This window comes from Cricetulus griseus, chromosome X (assembly GCF_003668045.3).
Source record: "Cricetulus griseus strain 17A/GY chromosome X, alternate assembly CriGri-PICRH-1.0, whole genome shotgun sequence".
NCBI lineage: Eukaryota > Metazoa > Chordata > Mammalia > Rodentia > Cricetidae > Cricetulus > Cricetulus griseus.
In genome coordinates, this window is record NC_048604.1 from 39778110 (window position 1) to 39801607 (window position 23498).

At 44.9% G+C, this 23498-nt stretch overlaps 1 protein-coding gene across 7 annotated transcripts in view; it reads left to right on the forward strand.

Moving 5' to 3' along the window:
* Window positions 1-14438, forward strand: part of Tsc22d3 (TSC22 domain family member 3) — a 60817-nt gene extending 46379 nt beyond the window's left edge. For 5 of the 7 annotated variants that reach the window (XM_027433602.2, XM_027433605.2, XM_027433601.2 and 2 more), the window contains exons 3-4: window positions 11770-11821; window positions 12885-14438. In XM_027433602.2, the coding sequence (XP_027289403.1) occupies window positions 11770-11821; window positions 12885-13115 (283 nt within the window). In that variant the 3' untranslated portion in view covers window positions 13116-14438. Of the gene's footprint in view, window positions 1-10719; window positions 11081-11264; window positions 11426-11769; window positions 11822-12884 lie in introns of those variants that run through there. The other 2 variants (XM_027433606.2, XM_027433607.2) reach the window with 2 other exon arrangements.
* The last annotated feature ends 9060 nt before the right edge of the window (window positions 14439-23498 follow it).

Consider the following 23498-nt stretch of genomic DNA (forward strand, 5'->3'; position numbering starts at 1 on the left):
ATTTACTTAGTTCTCTTGCAATTCTGTCAACAAACCCCACAGTATTATTAGTTTCAACAAATAACAGGATGTCAGAACGGTTGACCAGGATTCATTAGGTTGCTGTTAGAGCTCTATCCCAGGATAGTGGGACTAGTGTTCATCTTATTTTCAAGGTGTGTGAGCTTTGACAAGAGGCTTTTCCTGGTAAGGCCCACCAACTCTGTTGTCTATGAGTCTTAAAGGCTTCTTATACCCACAAAACCTCCACCCATCATGACCCAGGCACTTTTGTCTTTGCTTATTGGCACAAAGACAACTATAAGTTGTTGTTCTTTTTTAATCTATGCTGGCACTTTGAATTTTTTCATTTCTGTGCTTTATCCTTATAGTCTTCTTGTGGCCTTTAAAAGAAGTCTGTAATTGATAAGGTGACTTCACTACTTCACATACATGTTGTCAGGAAGGACTGAGAGCTGTTTATCATAGTAATGCTTTTCATCACTATCTAACAGAATACCTCTGAGAACAACTACAAGTTCGTTGTCTTTGGTTTTATTGATTGTAGAACTATGGTTAGTCAGAACAATATGGTGGCAGGAGCATGTGGCAGAGGCTACTCACCTAATGGTGGACAGAAAACGGTGAAAAAAGGATGGGGAGCAGGTATAACCTTCAAGGGCAGGTTAACATTAACCTCCTTCTTTCCAATTAGACCTCATCTCCTGAAATAGTGCCACCAGTTGGGGACCAAACATTTCCACGTGAGTCTATTGGGGTAATTTCATATTCAAATCATAATAACTGATGTTTCAGACTGGCACTAAGATTTTCCAGGTTTTTGACCCAAAGTATCTCTTTTTTAAAGCCTCACCTATGGCACTGTCTCAAGGAGCAATGGAAGAGAAAAGGTTAAAAAGATTATGTTGCTTATGGACAACCAGGAAGTCCAGGCCTTGGGGAAAAGCATAACCTTTGCTTATTTCTAAGCCTCAGAATATAGCAGTGTAAAATAAAGATAAAAATGAAATACAATGCCCACATATAGGTCATAGATCAGATGCATGTCACAGCAGTGAATTCCCCTCTTGTTACCCCTTGAGAGAAGGAAGTTGAATAAGCAATGGAGGCAGCCTCCTGACCAAAGACAGACTCAAATCATAGCATAGGGTGATAGTGATGGTAGAAGTAGGTAAGTTTCAGCCTTGGATCAGGGTAGGGATGGGAGTATGTGCAGTAAACAGTCCCCAACTAGTCTTTTGTAGTCAGCCCTAACAAGTTACTGATGGGGAATGAGTCACATCCCTTTGGCAAACCTAGAAACAACCCAACCCACATTTGACTGAGTAGATGGCAAGCAAGGACCTTCAGTTGAGCTTGCTTCTGTAAATGGAGTTAAGGTCTGTTCATTGGCCAGACTGATGTTCAGAAAAGTCAGACCTTTCCTGTTCTCTGGCCTGAGTTTCCTCTTGCCTATTGTGCTATCTCATTTCCAAACCTCAGCTTCACAGGCTGAGAATTCCCAAGACAACTGTGAAGTGCCTTAGAAAGAATCTATTTCTTGGCGGGAGTTGGTTGCCCACACCTTTAATCCCAGCTCTCCGGAGGCAGAGGCAGTCGGATCTCTGTGAGTTCGAGGCCATGATAGGCTCCAAAACTACACAGAGAAACCCTGTCTCGAAAAACCAAAAAAAAAAAAAAAAAAAAAAAAAAAAGGAATCTTATTTCTCATAACAGAGGCAAAGTTCTCCAATATTTACATATAAATCAAAGTACTTCAGAAAGGCTGCTATGGTGGCACATACCTGTAATCCCAGCACTCAGAAGGCAGAACCAGGATGACCTCCGCAAGTTCAAGGTCAATATAGGCTACTAAACAGGATCCAGGCCAGTCGAGACTGTATAGCAAGAAGCAGTCTCAAAATCTCTCCTCCCCCTCCAAAAAAATATATAAACCAACAACAAACAAAGAGTAGGTGATTATCCCCCTAATAATAGCTCTCTTGTGGTCTGATCAAGTTTCTAAAAGTGAGAAACATGGAAAAGTAGGTAGCTGGCCTGGAATGTGTTGAACTGCATCATGCAAAGTAGATCTCAGTATCTATCTATGTTACCACAGGAGCTTTTTAGATAGGCCCTTTCTTGGCTCTCACTTTTAAGCCACGATTTGAGCACTGATTTGATTTAAAGTGCTATGTCTTGCTATTACCTTACTGAGAGTCATGGGGAAGCTGGCAACCAAGGAGAAAATGAGATGAGGCCCCTCTTTGCCTGTCTACCTCTAGGAATCGGACTTGTGAAAGGCTGGAGAAAGGTATTTTTATAAGTGTGTGTGTGTGTGTGTGTGTGTGTGTGTGTGTGTGTGCTTTCTTTTTGATAAGATGTGTGCATTCTTTGTCAGCAGCCCTTAAAAACAGTTGCTTGGACTAGTATGGAAGAATTGTATCCAAATCACCTAAAATGTAACCTTCCCCTTCTCCTGACAAGTCTCACTAGCTCACTGGAGTGGCCCATTACTTTCCCTCCATGGCCACTATCAAGTTTATTTTCTGTGAGTCTAAATTGTGTTCTAACTCTGATTGGCCACTGACTACAGAAGTACTTCGATAATTTATCTCATACTGAAGCACTTGAACTATTCATTAGTGGCTGCATATGGTACCTCTCTACTGTTGCTTTCCATTGGCAAGGGAACTTTTCTAGTTCCTAAAAGTATAGCTCTAGAAGATATCACTAAAACACAGAGTCATGACCATGATGGGGTCTTCATAGGAACCACATTTGATGGTCTGGAAAACAACTAAGATGAAGTTTTTTTTTCCTCTGCCCTTCAAATTACATTCCAAGATAGCCAGTCACAGAAGGCACTTATGTCAGGACTGGCCTTAATTAGAACTCTCCTCAGGAAAAACCTGTGGGAGTCATTCCTTAGGCATCACATATGATTGATTGTGCACAAATGGCACATGCCTTATTTTTCCTTTACTTAAAAGACTTCCTTATAATGTATGATTGACAGCTTTGAAAACTGTAGTCCTGGCAGTGCCAAGGATTTCCTTTTCCCAGCATGCAGTTAGGTGCTTAAAGCTGGTTTCTCTATCTGAATGCCACTCCAAGTTTCTTCTAAGATCCTGTCATCTGTGACTTCTATACAACACATAGCCAGCTCTGGATGTCAGAATAGAGGTCATGACACTGACTTAAACTCTATAATTTGTGTCCTCTTGTCATGTCTTATCATCTTACTACCCTTTTGAGGACATAAGGAAGCTGAAAACAGCCAAGGAAGAGCAGAGGGATGGAGGGAGGAGGAGACTGTGGAAGGAATGGCCTTCTTTCCCTGACTATCTCTGGGAATTGAACTGTGTGAAAGGTTGAGGAGGGGTTGCATGGGGGGAGGGCAGAATATGAAAATGTGTGGTTTTTTCTCTTTCTTCTTGAGAAGGTGTGTGTATTCCTTGTCAGCATTTCTTAACCCTGTTGAGAGGCCTTCCTTAACCACTCCCATCACTCCTTTGAGTGTTCTCTGGCACTGTTCCCATGGTTGGGGACCCTGCCCAAGGAATAGTTCTATCTATTTCTCTGCTTTCCGTTTTAAGAGAAGTGTACCCCCTACTTCCCACCCAATTTCTGTATCCCCAGTATGGCCTCCCACTCCATCTGGGCTGCCTTCTCACCATCCAGGAAGCCTCAGGGTAGGGTGTGAACAGACCAGACCTTTTGAAATCTGCAGGGCCTCTCTCCACAAGTTGTAGAATCCCACAAAAGAGGCCCAGGGATTCACCCCAAGTGACTGGTGAATAGTTCTGCTCTCATGTAAAGGGAGCGTTACTGAACACAATCTAAGACCCATTGTGGCTTCAGGAGCCAAAAACCCTGAAGAGAAGGGTAATATTAACCATCCTTATATTTCTTAGAAAACTTGTATCACTTCAAAGGTCACCTGTTCTATTGTGGGGCATACAATGGAGCCAGGTGTTCCACCTTAAAGCCTATTCCCTTTTTCACAAACCCCTTGCCTGCTAGCTCTTCCTCCCTAACAAGGTCCTCTGCCTTATTAGCAAGCCCCTTGTCTGTTGTCCCTGCCACCCTAGCAGAGTCCTCTTGGTTTTTATCTCCTAAGCATTTTTAGTAGCCTAAAGTCCTTGATACACCTATCAAAGTAACCTTGGCAAATGCTCGGAAAAAAAATTTGGAATCTTGGCTATCAGGATGGCTTCACAGAGCAAAGTGGGTAAATGGTTAAGAAGGTACTGCCAGTGTCTCCTTGTCCTGTATAAGCTGGGGCAGATGAACAAACATGCTTATTTGCCATATTATACTCTTTTTTTTCCCCCAGCCTCTGTAAGGCTACAATGCACCAAGATTTCCAGAGAACCGTTACTTGCTTTTGTGAATATGTCTCTTGGCCTGGGGGTGGGGTGCAAACAACCCTGCTACATAAAGGATGTGGAATGAGAGTAAGACAGAGCGACGGAGCTGGTCAAGGGAGAAAAGTCAAGCACGTGTCAGGGAGAAGTGAACCCCATGTTGGCCTTGCATTACAAACCCTTCTGGGCACTGTCAGCCCGAGTGTCGGAGAAAACATAGGTCCTACAAAAACTCCATATTCTGTGGCTGCTGTATAACCAGCTCTAGGTAGGCAATGGCCAAAGAGAAGAGAGGATGGGAATAAGAAAACTTCACTCTTCACTTTGAAATTATGCCCAGAGGTGGGTATGGTATGGTCCCCGTGAACTCCAAGCTACACTCCTGTGCCAAACCCTAGTTTTTTGTTTCATGTTTTGGTTTCTTTACATAAACCTTTCACCAATGTCTAACAGTAGGGAGAACTTCTGAATTTGCCACAAACTTAAGATATTCTAGAAGGAAGAATAATTTATCTTGTATTACCAGTTTGCTTTTCACCTAGGTTAATTGTACAAACCTCTTTTTCAGGAAATTTACAGATAGATATTGGTAAAGGTGAAAATTAGAAGAAGGCTTGGAAAAATTATGGAGGTTGATTGTGCCAGCCGCAAGGCATAAAGGGAAAGGAGACAGGCATAAATACTGACATGAAATTTAAGATCCACTGAGGTTAAACTGCATTCCTGAGTAAGTTATCGATATTTCTAGTCTTGCTGAGACTCCAATACAAGACCTCCCATAGTTAGCCAACAAAGTTGAGGTAATGAAGGTGATTTGACAAGAGCAGTGTTTACTTATGTGAATGATTGCAGTGGAAGGGGGACAGAATGCCTTGTTTAAATGGAGTTCAGTTCTGCGTCCTATCCCGAGTGTCACTCAAGAGATTGTTTTTGAAGCTCACATGGGACCCTGTCCAGTAGGGAGCTGAAAGGCACAATTCATTGCTCTTGTTATCATCCAGTGCCAGGGTGTGCCCCAAATCATTTGCTAGAGCTACTTCTTCAAGAGAGTATCCATCTTTCTACTAGGATTCTCCATGCCCCCCCCAACACCACCGCCTTCTGCATTTGCATCTGTGTCCTCCCCACTTTCCTGCCCAACAAAGTTAAGGTTCTGGGTCCTGGCCATGAAAGGCAATTCACATGATCTACAGAGAACAAGGCACTTTCTCTGTCACCGTCTTTTCTTCTTGCTTCCCTCCTTCTGAACTTTGGGGATTTTCCATGAAGTCAAAATAACTATGTAAGTGGCAGTGGCCTTCCTGTCTATAGTCTCTCACATTGGAGTGGAACCAGAGGGGAAGAGAGAAGATAAGAAACAAGGACAGATTATACCATGGCATTTCAGCCTCCTTACTCCCCAAGCCTCTTCAGAAAAGGGGACAAGTAAGTAACCAGAACTAGTTGGAGCCTCAGAAAGAAGGGGGCTCTGGTGGAGAAGTAAGTGGGGAGGGATGCTTTTTGACCCATCCCATTAACACTGTACTAATGCTCAGTCACTCAATATCCTTTTTGTATTTCCCTTTCTAGCTCCTAACCCAGTGTTTGTTTTGTGGCTGGTCCCACACCTCTCGCATCATGTCCTTTTCCGCTCCTCCTGACATAGGACCCTGTGTTTTGCTGGCAATATTGCTGAATCCTTGGGTGGAACATTCCCTGTAGAAAATACGGAAGACTTGCCTATAAATAGTTTCCTTCTGGCTGTGTGGTACACAATGCTTCAAGTGTGACAAAAAGGGAAGTAAGATGTTCCCCCTCACTGCCTCCTTCAACCTACCCCACCCACCCGAGCCTGCTCTCCACCCTTTTGTAGCATGCTGAGATTCCATTTGAGTCCATGCTGCTAGGATTTTTCCCAGTTACCTATCTACTGTTCTGTGGGAACCCCAAGTATCTGGAGCTCTTGGCTTTTAAAGTAGAACAGACCAATGGGAATGTGAACACATTCTTCCAACTCAAACAATAAACTAACTTCCAGGGCCTCCTGAAATGAGGAGAGTAGATCCATCCTCATTTCAGCACCCTTCTTCAGGAGGTCACCCCCAGGGAGGTAGGGCCAGTTATGTCTGCTTCATTGCAAAGTACTGCGGCATTAGAGCTAAAAGTGAAAGCCAGTAGAGGGCCTAGCTCATCAACAGATGCTGCTGGTGTGCTGGCACCAGATCTAGGCTACATTTATAAGTTGTGGGATATAAGAAGCAGCTTATAAATATTTCTGAATGTTGATGTTGCTGGGCTGTTGAAGCCGTACGTTGCTAGTTCCTGTATGGAGTCCACTTGTGCAGGACTGAAGGATAAGATCAGCATTTTACTCAGAAGTTTTAGACCAGATAATGCATATAATGTACTGTACAATCTTTCACCCTCTCCAAGGGTTGGTGCAACTGTTTTGAACAGAGGAGTTTTCTGGTGTGCTGAGGGTTAGCCAGGAAACTAACTGTTCAGCCCCTTCCCTCAATCTCCCTTGTCCTTGTTATTAGAAAATCTTTGTATAGAGACATTTACATCAGTTGTTTTGTTTTTTTTATCTAACCCTGGGATCCAGTCATTCTCAGGAAACTGAGATAAGCCTATGTTTCACATAACAGAACTATGAGCATATAGCAGAAGAGAGATTGATCTAAGTGTGGGCTGAATCCACAGGATAGTGGGTCAGTCTGAAAAAAACAAAACACTAAGTTCTTGTTATAAGCTTGCTTCTTCTTCCCTCTCTCCCTCCCTCCCCTCCCTCCCCTCCCCTCCCCTCCCCTCCCCTCCCCTCCCCTCCCCTCCCCTCCCCTTCCCTTCCATTTCTTTTGGGTTCACTGTGTAGCTCTGACTAGCCTGGAACTTACTATGTACACTAGGCTGACTTTGAACTCACAGAGATCTGCCTGCCTCTACCTCTTGGAATTAAAAGCATGTGTTACAATGCCCAGCTAAGCATGTTTTCTACCTCATTCTAAAGACTGGGTGCATCAAGAGTAAGAAAAAATGGGGGAAATTTAACTATGAATGTCAGCAAGTGGGGGCCCAAAAACTTGAGGTTTGACTAGACTGTGACCACACACTTTATTTGGAATAGTGTGTGCTCTGGAACTATATATTCATTTTCTTTTTGGAACTACCAGGTTAGATTAATATCTCCCATTTCTTAGGCTGACATGACTTTGAAGACGTCTCAACTGTGTTTTGAACTGATCTAAACGAACATTACGAACATGGCCCTTTTCTAAAGTTCTTAGGGACAGTTTGAATATTTTGCCTCTTGTATACCGTCAATGTTGCTGGCATCCTACAGGCATTTTCCTTCACTCTTTCTTTCCTCCTAACCCTTCTCTGACTACTCCAATTCATTCCTCCAACTTCAGTTATCTTTGCTCTTTCAGTAAACATATTTCCTGACCCACAATTATCCATTTGCTGATATAGTTAAAAAAAAAAAAAACTTTGTTTCTAGATCAGTAGATTTGTGCTAGAGTCCTAGCTCTGGGATGTAGTCATCATCTTGGGCAAGGTAGCCAGACCCTCAGTTTCTTCATTTGTAAATGGTAAGGTAGTGCCTAAAATGTAGGATTTGTGCTGTAGTCAGCACAGTGTCAGCCCATAGCTAGTGCTCCATTAGTGGTAGTTATTACAATCAGTGACTCTGAGACTCAGCTTGTGTTTTATTTGAAGTATAATTAGTGAGCAATTCAATTCAACCTTGTGAGCAACCCCTGTTTCCTCTTTTCTCAAAGTACCTGGATTTCTCTATCATTGTTTCCAAATGAGGAAATCTGCACAAAAATGATTGTTTTACTTCTCTTATACCCATCTTCCTGGTGGTATTTTACCCCTGCCAACCTGTCTTATTCCTACCTTGCACTGCCTTCTCGCCATCTCCTTTTTAATCTTGGGGTGAGCAGCAGTAGTTTAGGGAAAATTAACAAAGTAATAAAGAGAAAACAACTCAGAAGTTCTTTCAGACCAAGAAAGCTCTAGGTGCAGAGGGAAGATTAATAAACCAGGGAACTCCAAAAGCAGCTAATTTAAAAGTTTTTTTTCGTCTTAAGATAACATTCTTGATGGCCTATAAATATTATCTATACTTCATTCTGTCTGTTTCACACCACTTAGTGCAAACACCACATTCAGAGAGCCTGAAGTTAACAATATCCTGAGGTTGGCATTATCTCCCACCTAAAATGGTATGAAGTGGGCTATGCAAAAGATTTGCTTGGAGAGTTTATTGGTCAGCTCTTTGTAACTGCAATGGACATTGAATATGTCACCATTGAAATCTACAAGTGGAGGCCCATTTCATAGCTGAAAACAGTGGCAGTTCAGTGGCACTAAAAGCCAGGAGGAAGTCAAGGTCTTCAGATTTGGCTTGGCTGGGGCCTTAGCCAGGGTGTCAGTACCAGGTACCTGTCTAAGAGAAAATCCTGAAGCAAATAATTACCTCTTTTGCTGATAAGAGGTCTCAGTACTTTTCCAATAGAACGAATGCACTAGGCTATTTCATTGGACCAGAGCTTGTAGAGCACTGATTTATGTGTACTTGCCTTAACATCATGCAAACTATTGTATATGTTGGTGGAACCTAATGTTCCTCTAGTCCTGGGTTGGTGTAAACAGTATTGGTGATTGCATCACTTACTCCTTTCTCTGCCCACATTGTTTCTTATGTTTGCAGTTCTAATTTTGTCCACCAGGTGGCCTCTCTTAGGATCAGGAAGAAAGAACCTCAAGGCTTAGGTGCCACCTCCTTTTTCATTCTTTTTCCTTCCTTTCTTTTTAATACCCCAAAGAATGAAAATATATTGGTGCAGATGTGTAATTTTATTGGACAATAGAAACTTCATTTCCTTATGGCATCTTTAAGTACCTATTACTACTAGGCACTTAGGTCCACAATGTACCAGCTTAGTTTCCTATATTCTAAAGTGAACAGGAGTAAATAAAAGTGGGTTTATTTATAGTTTGGCCAAATTTCCCCAGGGGGTGGAGTTTCTCTTTGGATTTCCTGTATCATTCATTATTTCCTATTTTATAAGAAGGATAAAAGTTGAAAAAAAACAGGAAATATACAGATGTAGATGGTGTCGATGCTTCAGGGTTCTAAGCTTGGGAGCACCTGGAGAAATCCTAAATTTTCCTTTCCTCAGGGTCCTGTTTACATGGTTACATCATCACATGGCGCTATTTTCCTGAGGCAGTTTATGTGTAACTTTGGTTTATAGTTTTCTTCTTCAGCTTGCTGTGTATAAGAAAGTTTAAAAGTGTTTCAAAAATAGTTAGCCAAGTCATGTTGGTGCAGCCTATAGTCCCAGATTTTAGGAGAATTGTGATTAGAGGCCATCTTGAGCTACATAGACAGACCCTGCCTGTAAGTAAATAAACAAACAAATAAAATTAAGGCTGGAGAGAGAGCTCAGCAGCAAGAGCACTGGCTGCTCTATGGCTGCTCACAATCTTCTGTAACTCCAGTCCCAGAGTATCCATTGCCTTCTTCTGGTCTCAGACACCGGGCACTCATGTGGTGCACAGCCGTACGTACATACCAGCAAAGCACCCATACATGTAAAATACAAATAAATAGGGTCATGAGCTCTCAGGTAATGGTGTTAAATGTATTTTCTTTGCAGAGTGGGGTGTAGAGACCAAATAGAAAAAGGGTTGGCATCTGTGGTCACTCCTTTGCCAACTCCACTACCCTGTCATCTTTCCACATCCTCTGTCACCCACCTACTGATCCCTAGTATGTGTCCATCCCATCAGTCCTTGGGTTAGTGCAGACCTGTGAGTGTATCACATGCAGAGCATCCATTATTCCCACACTTGTACTTCTCAAAAGATGAGTTGACCAGGTTCTGGAGTTTGGACCAGGCTAAGTAAGCATCTGGCTGATATTTGCTGGACAGCTGCATTGCTGAGTGAGTGACCATACAGATAGAAAGTCTATGTCCAAGGAAAGAGATTGACTGAGGGGGCAGTCAGTCAATGCTAATAGGGGGGTAGGCATTCAAAGAGTGATAGGAAAGCATTGCAAAGCCAATTAGAGCACATTGACTGTCACCCAGAAAGCTTTTAAATGCAGTACCGCCCTCTACTGAATGCTTTCTATCTCCTACTAGAGCATTTCTTCTTTCTCTACAAATGCGCTCCACTTTGGTTTTTACCAGCCTCCAAAGTCCTCTTTGGAGATGCCAGTTGGCACAAGAAACTGCTGAACTGTTTACACTCCCTGACTAAGGTTCACGAAGGGGGATGTGGTTTAACTGGGCCACAAAGCCCAGTACAGGACTCATTTGCATGGCCCCTGACGCCATGTGACGCAGCCGGCTCCTCCTATATAAAGAACCAGGAGCCGAAATTATCTCTGAGTCTGGGTTGGACTGGCGGCTGTGGAGTTTGTGACACTCTTGGTGACACCCCTCCAGCCACTTCCCTTCAACTCCAGATTGGAAGTGCCTGACTTGCTCAGGTTCTGCACTGCAGCCTTCCTCCTGCTCCTAGCTCCAGGGTCGGACTGTGGCGCCAGAGCCTATCCCATAGCAGTGCGCCAGCAGCCACCCAAACCAGCCACAGCTCCCGGCAACTTGAATCATGAACACCGAAATGTATCAGACCCCCATGGAGGTGGCGGTCTATCAGCTGCACAATTTCTCCATCTCCTTCTTCTCTTCTCTGCTTGGAGGGGATGTGGTTTCCGTTAAACTGGATAACAGGTAACCACTAGCCCGAGCTTGAGCGCTGAATTAAGCCATGGAGCCAACGGGGGCTGGGCTCCGAGGTGGATCTCAGAGCTAGCTAGCCTTGCACTGGTCCCTGTTCCCCGCGGTGTAGCATCCTGGGAAGGGGCGGAGGTAGGGGACGCAGGAGGGGGGGTCACCTCCGCGCTGGGATCCGCTGGCGGAGCGTCCCTGCGGCTGCTGCGCGGTGAGAACCAGCAGCTGCTGCCGAGAAGGCAGGGGGCGGCGACCTAGGCAGGTCTGGGGCAGGCTGTGCACCGTCTGGGAGAAGGCCGGAAGCTTCTAAATCGAGAAGGAATTCCTAGCTAGGTTCGGAGATCGGTAGGTTTGCCCGGAACCTTGGGGGCCCACAGCGGGAGCTTGCCTCGGGCGCGCGCTCTATTGTTTGCAAATCGCCTGAAAGCAGGCCGCTCAGGCCTGTGTGCCTCAGAAACTATTCAGGGTTCCAATCCGTTGGAACTCGGGGCGGTGCCCCACCAAGGCTAGTGGGGTTAGAAAGTGCAGCTTCCTGCAGGGGTTGGAGACGGACCTAAACACTAAAGTGCCTGGAACTCAGGACAGGGAGACAAGAGAGAGGAAGACCCTAGGCAGATGGAAGACTTCGGCCACAGCTGCCTTGGACTTAAAGAGTGAGTGATGGGTGGTTTTGCTTTTTGTCTTGGCAGTGCCTCCGGAGCCAGCGTGGTGGCCCTAGACAACAAGATTGAGCAGGCCATGGTGAGTGGCATCACTGCGTCATTACCATCCCCTGACTTAGCTGCAGCTTATGTAACTCTGGGCAGGTCTGAGGGGGTGGAAGGAAAAGCGTTTAGCCGGTACCCTATGGAGAATAACTGCCAGCTTCCCATCTTCCTTTGGAGACTTCAGAGTACAACTAGTGAGTTGGGTTGCCTTTTAGGACATTCCCAGTTAGCGCTTGCTACACTACCTCCCTTTGAACTCCTCCATCCCAGGGCTTTGCAGCAGCCTCTGGCTCCCCCCTGAATGGTGCAAGGTGAGAGCTGTGACTCTTGGATTTGTCCATCTCCTGCAGTTGGCAGGGGCCCGAGTTCATTGGATGCAGTTGCACTGCAGTGCCTCTGCAGATCCTGGGCTAGGGTCAGGAGTGGGAGGAAACGGAAAGCAAATCACCCCACCCTTTTGCTGGCCTGCTTCTTACTACGTAGAAGTCACACTCTGCCAAACAGCCAAAATGCTGCAGAGTTTTGGGACTTCTTGCATGATAAGCTCCTCAATTGTGCTGTGGCTTAATGTCATAGTTCCCGATCCCTTGAGAAATTCAAAGGGTGTAGCAAGCTCTGCCCCTTCCCCAGAGCAAGGGTCATGAGTCTGCTAGACAGCTGACTCAGTGTATTGGTTTATGTGCAGGGGAGAAAATGCCACAATAGGTGGCATCTTTAGGAGATAATTTCATAGTATTGTCGAATGTTTATAAAGCAGATCAACAATATGGGGTGCACTGTAGGCTTCCCCCAGATTTGTGCCAGCATCAGGACAAACTAAGAGAGGTCTTAACCTAGTCAGACTTGCAAGTCATTAGTCATTTGGAGGATCTGCAACCAAGTTGGGCTCCCAACCCTGGCAGGGCCCAAGTCCTGCAACTCTCCTGAACAAGAATCTTGTGTGTCAGAGAACGGGTGGTAAAGAATTCAGCTTCATCACAACATGGTGTGTGAGGGTTGCATGATGGTGGCATAAAAGCCAGTGCAGCAGCTTGATGGCAGGATGACGGTGCTGCTGCGGGGCTATGATGGCTAACAAATAGCTTTGTTCATGACAGGATCTAGTGAAGAATCATCTGATGTACGCTGTGAGAGAGGAGGTGGAGATCCTAAAGGAGCAGATCCGTGAGCTGGTAGAGAAGAACTCCCAGCTGGAGCGTGAGAATACCCTCCTGAAGACCCTGGCAAGCCCGGAGCAGCTGGAAAAGTTCCAGTCCCGGCTGAGCCCTGAAGAGCCAGCACCTGAAGCCCCAGAAACCCCAGAAGCCCCTGGTGGCTCTGCAGTGTAAGTGGCTCTGTCCTCAGGGTGGGCAGAGCCACAACTTGTTCTACCTAGTTCTTTCCAGTTTGTTTTTTGGCTCCCCAAGCGTCATCTCATGTGGAGAACTTTACACCTAACATAGCTGGTGCCAAGAGATGTACCAAGGACATGGCCATCTGGGTCCACTCCAGTGACAGACCCCTGACAGAGAGCAGGTCTCTGGAAACTGAGTTGCATGGGTCTAGTAACCCCAAGCCAATGAGCCTCTCATGCTACAGGGTCTGGGGGCTTCCAGGGCCTGGGCAACTTAGTTACAGCTGACAAAGGAGAAAGTAGTTTGAGACGTAATGCCAGTGTGCTCCAGAAAGTATAAGGGGTCTGTTTTTCATTTCCATGGACATCTTCCACCGCTTCATCTGACGACTGTTGTATGAAGAAGCCATTTGTGTTTTAAGCAGAGGCAACCTCTCTCTTCTCCTCTGTCTTGCCGAGGCAGGAGCAGAGATGGGAGAGATTGAGCCAAGTCAGCCTTCTATTGGTTTATATGGTATAATGCATGGCTTTGTGCACAGCCCAGTGTGGGATTACAGCTTTGGGATGACCGCTTACAAAGTTCTGTTTGGTTAGTATTGGCATAGTTTTTCTATATAGCCATAAATGCATATATATACCCATAGGGCTAGATCTATATCTTAGTGTAGTGATGTATACATATACACATACACCTACATGTTGAAAGGCCTAATCAGCTTTGGGAGTACTGACTGGTCCCTTATCTCTTAAAGCTAATTTTTTGACTGTGCTAATTTACCAAATTGATCCACTTTGTCATGTAGTTTAACTAAGACTCAAGATATGAGGGAGGGAGAGGGGGACCAGCCTCACAATGCGGCCACAGATGCCTTGCTGCTGCAACCCTCCCTCATCTGTCCACTGAAGACACGTGAAGTCCTCTTTTGAATGCCAAACCCACCATTCATTGGTGCTGACTACATAGAATGGGGTTGAAAGATGATCAGCTTGGACTTCACATTTTTGAGAAGTTTTTTGTTTGTTTTTGTTACTGTTTTTGTTTTGTTTTGGGTTTTTTGTTTTTATTTTTTATTTTTGTGGGAAACTTTGGGATTAATCAAAGGATGGAGTCTTGTGGTGGACAAGAGGAATAAGTAGTTTTGATCCCTTGGGGGGCTGGGAGATGCACCCAGCAAGTTTGTGTAAGGTGGTTCTGTGACAGTGAACACTTTCCACTTTCTGACACCTTATCCTGCTATATGTCTTCAGGATTTGGATTTTGATTTTTCAGATGTAGCTTCAAATTTCAATAAACTTTGCTCTTTTTTCTAAAAATAAACTTGGTGTCTGTATATGTCGACTGGGTGGGCACTTGATAGAGGCAAAAATGTTTTGATAGTGTGGTCAATATTTGTTGAATACCTGGGTAGGGTCAGACCTCTGCTGTATCCATGAGGGTGTGTCATCCACATATTCTTTATGAAGAATATGCTTGTGCTCTTACACCTCTCTGTCCACACAAGGAAGCTGAGACTCAGCAAGTTCATGTAACTTGTCCAAAGTCACACAGCTCTTACAAAAATTTGGACTCAACCTTCCTACTCCATCCTGCTCTTTTATATGAAAGCTACAGAATGAATGACTATTAACACCCAACTTGAGCTTGAGATGAAATTTGGAAAAATACCCCCAAGAATGCCACAGGTAAGGTATATTTCTGAAGGAACAAGAGATGAGCTGAGTTAACATAACATAGTTGGGTCTCTTCCTGCTGCATAGTGCATTCTAAAAATCCACTTGGAACCCTTGACCTTGACAAAATAAAAGTATTTTGGTGAGAAAAAGGAGACTGTGTGAGGTGGCAAAGCACATTCTTTTAGTCTGCATTCCCCACCCCACTCAAAGAAAGATGACTTCAATTCCTGCTTCTCCACCAGTCCTAGGAGTTCTCTCACAACATCCACCAGCGGTGTGGGAAAAATATATTTGAGCTTCCCTCTGCACCTCTTGAGGGCTACTTACTACTGCCCTCCCCTGTCCACATTTCTCTGCAGTTTGTCTGACTGACTATTGAAGAACATTTAGTGTCTCTTCTGCTGCACCCTCAACTGGACTTAATTCTGGCCCAATTCTGAGCCTACTGTGTTCCCAAGGGAGTCACCCCTATGTCAGTCATTTCATTTCATCTGGGCTTCCTGTAGAACACACAGCTATTACTTACACACATGCAATTGAACAGAATTTCAGTTTTCCTAAGTCATAAACCTCAAAGGTGACCAAGATGACTTGGCCCAATTACTACCTAAATTAAATTAAAAGGACATGCTTTCTTTGTCAGATTTATACATATTAGCCCGTTCTTTTCCAATTGTCAAAAAACATTTTCCTAACATTACATATCTCTGCTTGCTTGCCTCCTGAGCCCCAATTTCTATACCTAATTTCGACCTTGCTACTCAGGATGCCAAATTCATCGTGTACACCTGTCAATTTGGCCATGATGTGCTGAATACACAGCTGCTGGCATAGAAACAAACTGAGGACTATTGCCATTTCAGCTCTCAAGCACCCCTCCCTCATCTGACCTGACTTTCTCAATCCTCATCCTCAAGCCCTTTCCCTGTAAAACAAGCTGAGGCACCTTTAAACTATTAAGTACACCTATAGACTTCACACTCCTGTTTTCTAGCTGAAAAAGAACAGATGAATAAAGGAAAGTTTGATCCATGGTATTATAAAGACTGGGGATAGGGGTGGGGACAGGTGGGTGAAATGAGTATGGTATGTTTGATATAATCTCAGGACCTGAGAGATGGAAGCAGGCAGATAAATTCAAGGTCAATCTAGGCTGCTTGAGACATTGTCTCAAAAAGGGGAGGGGGGCATGAGGAAAGGAAGAGGTCTGAGGGGGAGCGGGAATGAGGAGGGGCAGAAAGCAGCCCATCAAACCCTCTGGTCAACAAACACGTTCTGTACAAGAAAGGGGAAAAAAACTTGTCCCACAGTCACTTAGTGGTAAAGAGAACAACTTTGTTCCCTAGGCAACCCCGCCTAAACAGAGACAAACAACTGCAACCTAGGAGGCCACAGTGGTTACTAGACCAGATAAGAGGAACTTTAGGGGTTTGTTGTTCACACAGAAGAGCAACTCTTTGTTATTGTTGCTCCACACAAAAGCAACCAGGGTAGAGAAAGGCAGAAAAACATCACTGGTGGTCTTTCATGGCTTTTGAAGTTCTAGGCTCCACTGGTCCCATCAGACCCAGACCAAGGGGGGAAAAACAATTCGAGCTGAAGCAGTAATCCTTCAGTTCTGGGCTTGCCAACTTGCTGCCTGACCTCTGATCTACTGTCTCATCAATCTTCCTGGCAGTCCTCCTGCCATGATCATAAGAGCTCTGCTCTGTAACCCTCCTGAAGGCAAAACTGTGTTTCCTTATAAAAAGGCAGTCATGGTTTAGCTCCATTAAACAGACCAGAAAACTGAGAGACAGAGGGCTCTGTGTAGCTTCCAGAGTCCCCATGGGCTTCAGGACACAACAGTTTCCCCTTGAAATATCAAAAATACTCCCAGACCTCCTTCAAGTCCAAAGTAGTTAAACTTGGAATCTTTACTGAGAGCAAAAGAGAAAAGATGAGAGAGGAAGCAAAGAACAAATTATTGAATTCAGTGTGGCTTTTTAAAGAATTGCTTGTATTTTCCACAAAAACAGAACACACACACACACACACACACACACACACACACACACACACACACACACAAAGTGAGACCACAACAAGATTTGCAGAAAGGGGTACAAGGAGCAAGGCCCCCAGGCTTAGGACAAGCTGCTTGGGAGGGAGCCCTCCTGGAGAGCCAGTGGGGACTGAGTGAAGTAGGAGGCAGGGCCACTTGCCCCTGGAGTATAGAAAAAAAAGATTGGAGAAAGCACACAGGAAGGAAAGTGCAGGGCCCACCCACTCCTAGGGTGTTTTGAAGTTGTACTAACATCATGCTTTTTCTGGAAACCCTTGCTTTCAGATCTTACCTCTTCTCCTCCTAGCTAGCAGGCCAATTACAGATTGAGACACAGCCCAGTCCCTGGGAGAGGGCTACAGAGAAACACACTCAGATCCAAACACTGAGCATTTAAATACCCCCACCCCTGGATCCAGTCAAGGCTTAACCAAGGACTCTGAGTTCGATATTCCAAGAAATGATTTGTAGAGAGGAGCTGGCTGGAAGAGGTAAAGATCACAATCATATTATCACTTACATGACAGTTTATGTCACATAACATTAGAATCAATTTTATTGACTTTTTAAATTATCTCCACAAGCCTAAGACGTATGTGCTATTAAAATTCCTATGGGGGGGGGGGGCTGGAGAGATAGCTTAGTGGTTAAGAGCATGGCTGTTCTCCCAGAGAACTTGAGTTCAATTCCCAGCACCCACATGGCAGCTCACAATTGCATTGCACATGAAATAAAGTTAAGCGAATTATTTTACTTTAAAAAGTCCCTGTTTAGCTGGGCATTGGTGGCGCACGCCTTTAATTCCAGCACTCGGGAGGTAGAGGCAGGCGGATCTCTGTGAGTTCGAGGTCAGCTTGGTCTCCAGAGTGAGTGCCAGGATAGGCTCCAAAGCTACACAGAGAAACCCTGTCTCAAAAAAAGTCCCTGTTTAGACACAGTGTAGCTCAGTGATAGAGAGCACACCCAGGACAAATAAGGCCCTGGGTTCAATCTCCAGGTGAACGGCACCAATAATAAACAGTTTCATTTACCAATGAGAAAATGAGAACAATAAGTAAGGTACAGAGAAGTTAGGCCCCTTGGCCAAAGTCATATAGCTAATGCAAGGCAAATCATGGATATGGAGGAGGTGAGATGGATGCCTGAAAAAATGGGATGAACCACCTCAACAGTTTTCTTAATTTCTCCCGTGTAGTGTAATGTTTCACACTCCAATGATGGGTACAACATGGAGAGTTGGAAAGGAAAGGGAAAGGAAATCAGTACAAACTAGCAGAGGCTACCATATTAAAAAGAAAAATCAGTGAGGTGGGGAAAGATGGGAGTGAACAGAGAAAAAAAAGGGCGGGAAACTGGCTTGGCAGTTTAGGTAGCATCTAAGAGGTCTCAGGAAATTTCGGAGTAGGGAAATGCTGTGAGGCTAGAATTATTTGCAGATGATGGGTTCTGGCAGCTAGAGAGGCTGGAACAGGCAAGGGCTAATGGTGGACCAGCTGCTGTTCTAATCCAGGTGTGGGTGGGGTGATGAAGGCCAGCCCAGGGAAGGGTGAGAACAGAGGTCACAGAAAAGAAAGGACAAAGCCAATACAAGGCAGTTATTTCTCAAGGGTGGTCTGTAATCCACCCTATCAGGATTCCCGGAAGTTCAAAATGCAGGTTGCAGCTCCACACACACACAGGCTATAGATCCTGCAGATGTCACAAGTCCATGTTGTTGATGATGTTACACTATGGGAAACCTTGAGGATCTTCTAGCAGGTGAAAAGTCAGTATGACCTAGTAGCAAAAATGAGTCAGGTAGAGGAGATAACAAAGTAGTCTAGCTCCAAGATGACAAGGGTACACTGATTTGGGGTTTGTTTTTTGTTTTTTGTTTTTTTGACACAGGGTTCTCTGTGCAACAGCCCTCGCTCGCTGTCCTGGAATTCACTTTGTAGACCATGCTGGCCTCGAACTCACAGAGATCCGCCTGCCTCTGCCTCCCTAGTGCTGGGATTAAAGGTGTGCACCACCACCACTGCCTTGGGACTTCAACCATTATTCTGATTATATAACTTACGATGACCAAGAAATTAAGATGTGCTGCCTCCACTTTCTAAATGCTAAGATCACAGATATGCAACACCAAATCCAAATTTAACCAATTAAAATTATTTATTCATTTTATGTGCATGGATATTTTGCCTGCATGTATGTCTGTGTACCACATGCGTTCCTGGTCCCCAAGGAGGCAAGAAGAGGGCATTGAATTCTGTGGAACTGGAGTTACACACTGCTGTGAACTGCAACCTGAATACTACCTGGGCCCTCTGGAAGAGCAGCCAATATTCTTGTCCCTGTACCTTCTCTCCAACCTTGTAACTACTTTTCTTTTCTTTTCTTTTCTTTTCTTTTCTTTTCTTTTCTTTTCTTTTCTTTTTGGTTTTTCGAGACGGGGTTTCTCTGTGTAGCTTTGGAGCCTATCCTGGCACTCGCTTTGGAGACCAGGCTGGCCTCGAACTCACAGAGATCCACCTGCCTCTGCCTCCCGAGTGCTGGGATTAAAGGCTTGCGCCACCACCGCCCAGCCCACTTTTCTTTTTACAGGAAGATTTTCCTGATACTCCTGAGCTCAAGTAATCTCCCCCCTCAGATTCTAAAGCAGCCAAGACTACAGGTTTGAGTCATTAGGCCTTACTCCAGTTTAACCAATTTGGAGGTTACTGACCATTGGTGTTAAGAACATTCAGACTGATGTGCAACCATGACCAACCTATTCCCAGAATGTAGTCAATATCCTAAGTTGGTAGTGTGTCCCCACCCCCACCGGGACAGTGTTGTGTTTAGTAGATTGAAAGGGCTTTTCTGAAAGAACCTGAATTCTAATTTGCATTTCTGGCTGAGCTAAGAATATTTGCATATGGAAAGACCCTCAGTTAACTGTGTGGACAGAGAACTGTGAAGGCCAGGGCTGGAACACATGATGTACCTATGTCTACATGTCATCCGATTTGAAATGCTGAAGTCATGTGAACAGACATGAAGTCACCACCCCGGGGAGAAATGGCTGCAGAGGACAAACAGAAAGCCCAGGAGGGAACCAGTCCAGCTGGGGAAAAACACTGCTCATTGACCGACCATCTCTCATTTTTACTTTTCGATCCATTCTTTCTGACGTTTCTTCTTCGGAGACCTTATCACAGCCCTGGCACCCCATAAAACTGAATGCAACCCTAAAAGTCCCTTTGAGGAAGACTGAAGCAACTGGGTATTCCGGGAAGAGGCAGCCAGGGGTTCTGAGCTGCAGTCCTTCCTTTCCTTCCACAGGCACCTATATCACGGTGTTTTGGCATTGGCTTCTCTAGACCTCAGTTTCACAAGCTGCAAAACAAAGTGCTTCCATCATGTCCCTTCTAACCCTGCTGCTCAGGACGTTCAAAGACAGAGGAGTCTCTGGCTGGCTGGAAGAGTTGGCTGGGTGGTTGTGGCTCATCCCTTTAATCTCAGCACTCAGGAGGCAGAAGCAGGTGGATCTCTGTGAGTTTGAGGCCAGGACAGAGTTCCAGGACAGAAAAGCTGCAACACAGAGAAATCCTGTCTCTAAAAAACAAAACAAAAAGATATCTTTAGTAGGGGTCTATGCAACCTTCCAGGTAATGTTACTCTACTTTCTTTCTTTCCTTCCTTCCTTCCCATTTGTGTTTTAAATCTCGGGTTATATAACAGAGGACAATCTTGAAATTCTGATCCTCCTGTTTCTACCTTGAGAATGCTTGAATTAGAGGTGTGATTTACCCGTTTTATGTTGTGCTGGAGACCAAACCCAAGGTTTCCTACTTCCATAGCTCCCCACTGCATTTCGTAACAGCAGACAGGGCCAGTTTCTGAGCAATTGTTACAGGCTAGATTAACTTTGTACTTTAATCAACTAGGTACTAGACTGCAAGGATCAGTGAAGACTATTTTGGGGAGAGTTCAGGATTAAATATATTTTAAAGACCTACCCATTTCCCAGCAGGGTGGTGCACACCTGGAATCCTAGGACGTGGGGGACTGAGATGGGGCAACAGTCTATGAAAAGCAAGCATGAGCTACAAAGTAGACTCTAAACTAGCCTGGGTTATGCAATCAGACTGTCTCAAAACCAAGCAAACAGTAACAAACTATGGCTCAGCCTCTGCCTCCTGCGTGCTAGGATTAAAGGCATGCACCACCACACCCAGCTAGTCTCTGGGGCCTAAGTACCATTACCTTGTCTGTGGCTCCAAAATCTCTATGTCTGGTTTCAAGATATCCCCTGAGCTTTTGGACACAGGTCTTCAAAGCTTTCTTTCTCAGTTCCTTTCCTGTGTTTCATAAGGACATTGATACTTATAAGACCCAAATCGAAATCCTGACTCTGACCTCCACAGTTGTGGATCCCCAACTACACAGCTGTTCAAGCCTCCATCCTAGCTCCAACCCTCATATAAATGCATAAATCGAGGGGGAGGGAGCAGAGAGAGAGATCCCTTTTCTCTAGCACCATAGCCTAAGCTACCCTCACACAGCTTCTCACCTCCTCACACACTGGGCTCCCTGCTTCCATGCTGGACTCTGTCCATCTCACGTAGCAGCTACAGCAAGCTGCCTTAATGCCAAATCAAATTATGGCCTTCCCTTGCCTTAAGCCTATCAATGGCTTATCTTCAGACTTAGACTAAAGTCCAAACTCCTTCCCAGGGCACACAGGCACTGCATGATCTAGCCTCCCCTGACCTTTCTAGCCTCTCCACGTGCCACTTTGCTGCTCTGGCCAAACTCCAGCCCCATAGAACTCCCTCGTTCCCCTACGCCTCACATACTTTGGATATATGTTTCTCTGTGAAGAACCATCCAGCAGTCTATCAGCCCTCTCTGCTTATCACAAAGTTACTCTGTCCTGTCTCTTGGTGCACTCTCTCTCTCTCTCTCTCTCTTATATCTTTGCTCACTACTCTTTCCAAAGAAATGTCCCCCATTGTCTTTTCTTTCATGGCACTTATCCCAATTGCATGATTTACTGTTTTGTCTGCTTTCCTGGAGGTGGAACCTCATCCTCAGATGTATCATTGACACATGCCAATCAACAAAGAAATTTCTCAGTGTTTTAGATACTGTAGCCAGTGATGGAAGGTTGGGAAAGAAGATGGGATGGGGGATATGATGTCCCAAAGCCTTTCAAATGGCACAAGTAAACTGGTCTGTTGATCTTGTCAGTGACGAAAACAATGCACTGCTTTCTCTGTCAACAACTTTTGATGGAACTGGTTTGTATGTGTTTGTCCGGCAGCAGACTCAGCTCCAGGAATATGCTGCTGTAAACCTAAGAGATATGGTGCAGGCTTCTAAATGGGTTACTGCAAAGGGAGACTGTAGATGTTCCTGCTGTTGTCCTTTAAGATACTCTAAATGTCTGCTTTTCCCCATCTCCAGGGTTTAACTGAGAAGCCTTCTGCTAACTGTCTGGAGGTGCTGGTCAAGCCACGTCTCTCTTGAAGAAACAGCTATGGTTTCTAGGGTTGGCTCTGCCTGTTCTGACAAAAAAACACCAGCAGCTATTGCGTTTAAATGACAGTTTGCTTATCTGTCTCATTATAGAAGTCTGAAGATAGGCAGCTTAGGTGGGTGGATACAACATTCCTATAAAGTCACCAGTGACTCAAAGTCCTTCCAAGTTGCTACTCACCACAGTTACCTAATTGTTTCATTGTCCAGAAGGGCTGTTCATGTGCTGGCCCAGTCTATCCACACCAAAGGCAGGAGAAAGGCTGAAGTAAACCATTCCTCGCTTCTGAGAGCTCTTCCTAGCAATAATGCACAACACCTTTTCTTCCATCTCACTGGCCAGAGCGTGATCTGCCCACCCTTATTCATAAGAGAGGCTTCCTTCGAGTGATCACACTGTGAGCACTGAACAAATTCACATTTGCACCAGAGAACACAGACACTGGAGAGGCAGCAGGTATTTCTACCCTCAGATATTTAGATATACCAAGACATAATGAAGGAAGGGAGACAGAAAGAGGAGAACACATAGAAAAGAGCTTCACAGAAAGGTCTGGAACCACTAACTCCCACAAAGGATAGTCCTGGGAGGAGTGTCTCTCCTGATATGGAATGAATTTCCATAATGTAAGAAGGCCTCAGAAGGTGATCAGAGGAACTCTAGAAACAGGGAACCCCGACTATCCTGTTAAATGTCTTTTCGTGGCCATCTTTAAAATAGTCAGCTCTTGCCAGGTGGTGGTAGCACACACCTTTTATCCCAGCATTCGGATAGCAGAGGCAGGTGGATCTGTGTGAGTTCGAGGACAGCAGACTGCTCTACAGAGTGAGTTCCAGGACAATGGTGACACACAGAGAAACCCTGTTTCCAAAACAAAACAACAAACAATCAGCTCTCATCCCAAAGTTGACTATTCAAAGCAGGGGTTCCAGTAGGAAAAAGCCTCTTCATTTTAAGGCTGAGAGAGGCCTGGAGAGTCATCATATTCTGTCTTTTTCCAACCCTTCCCTCTTCCCGCTGCAGCCTCCTGCAGGACACATGGGTTGTCTGGGGATGTTTATATCTGGGCAATGTTTTCTCTGGGACTGTAGCCTGCGTATGTTTGCGCATTAATTTTTGAGATGGGATCTTGCTATGCAACCCAGACTGTCTTT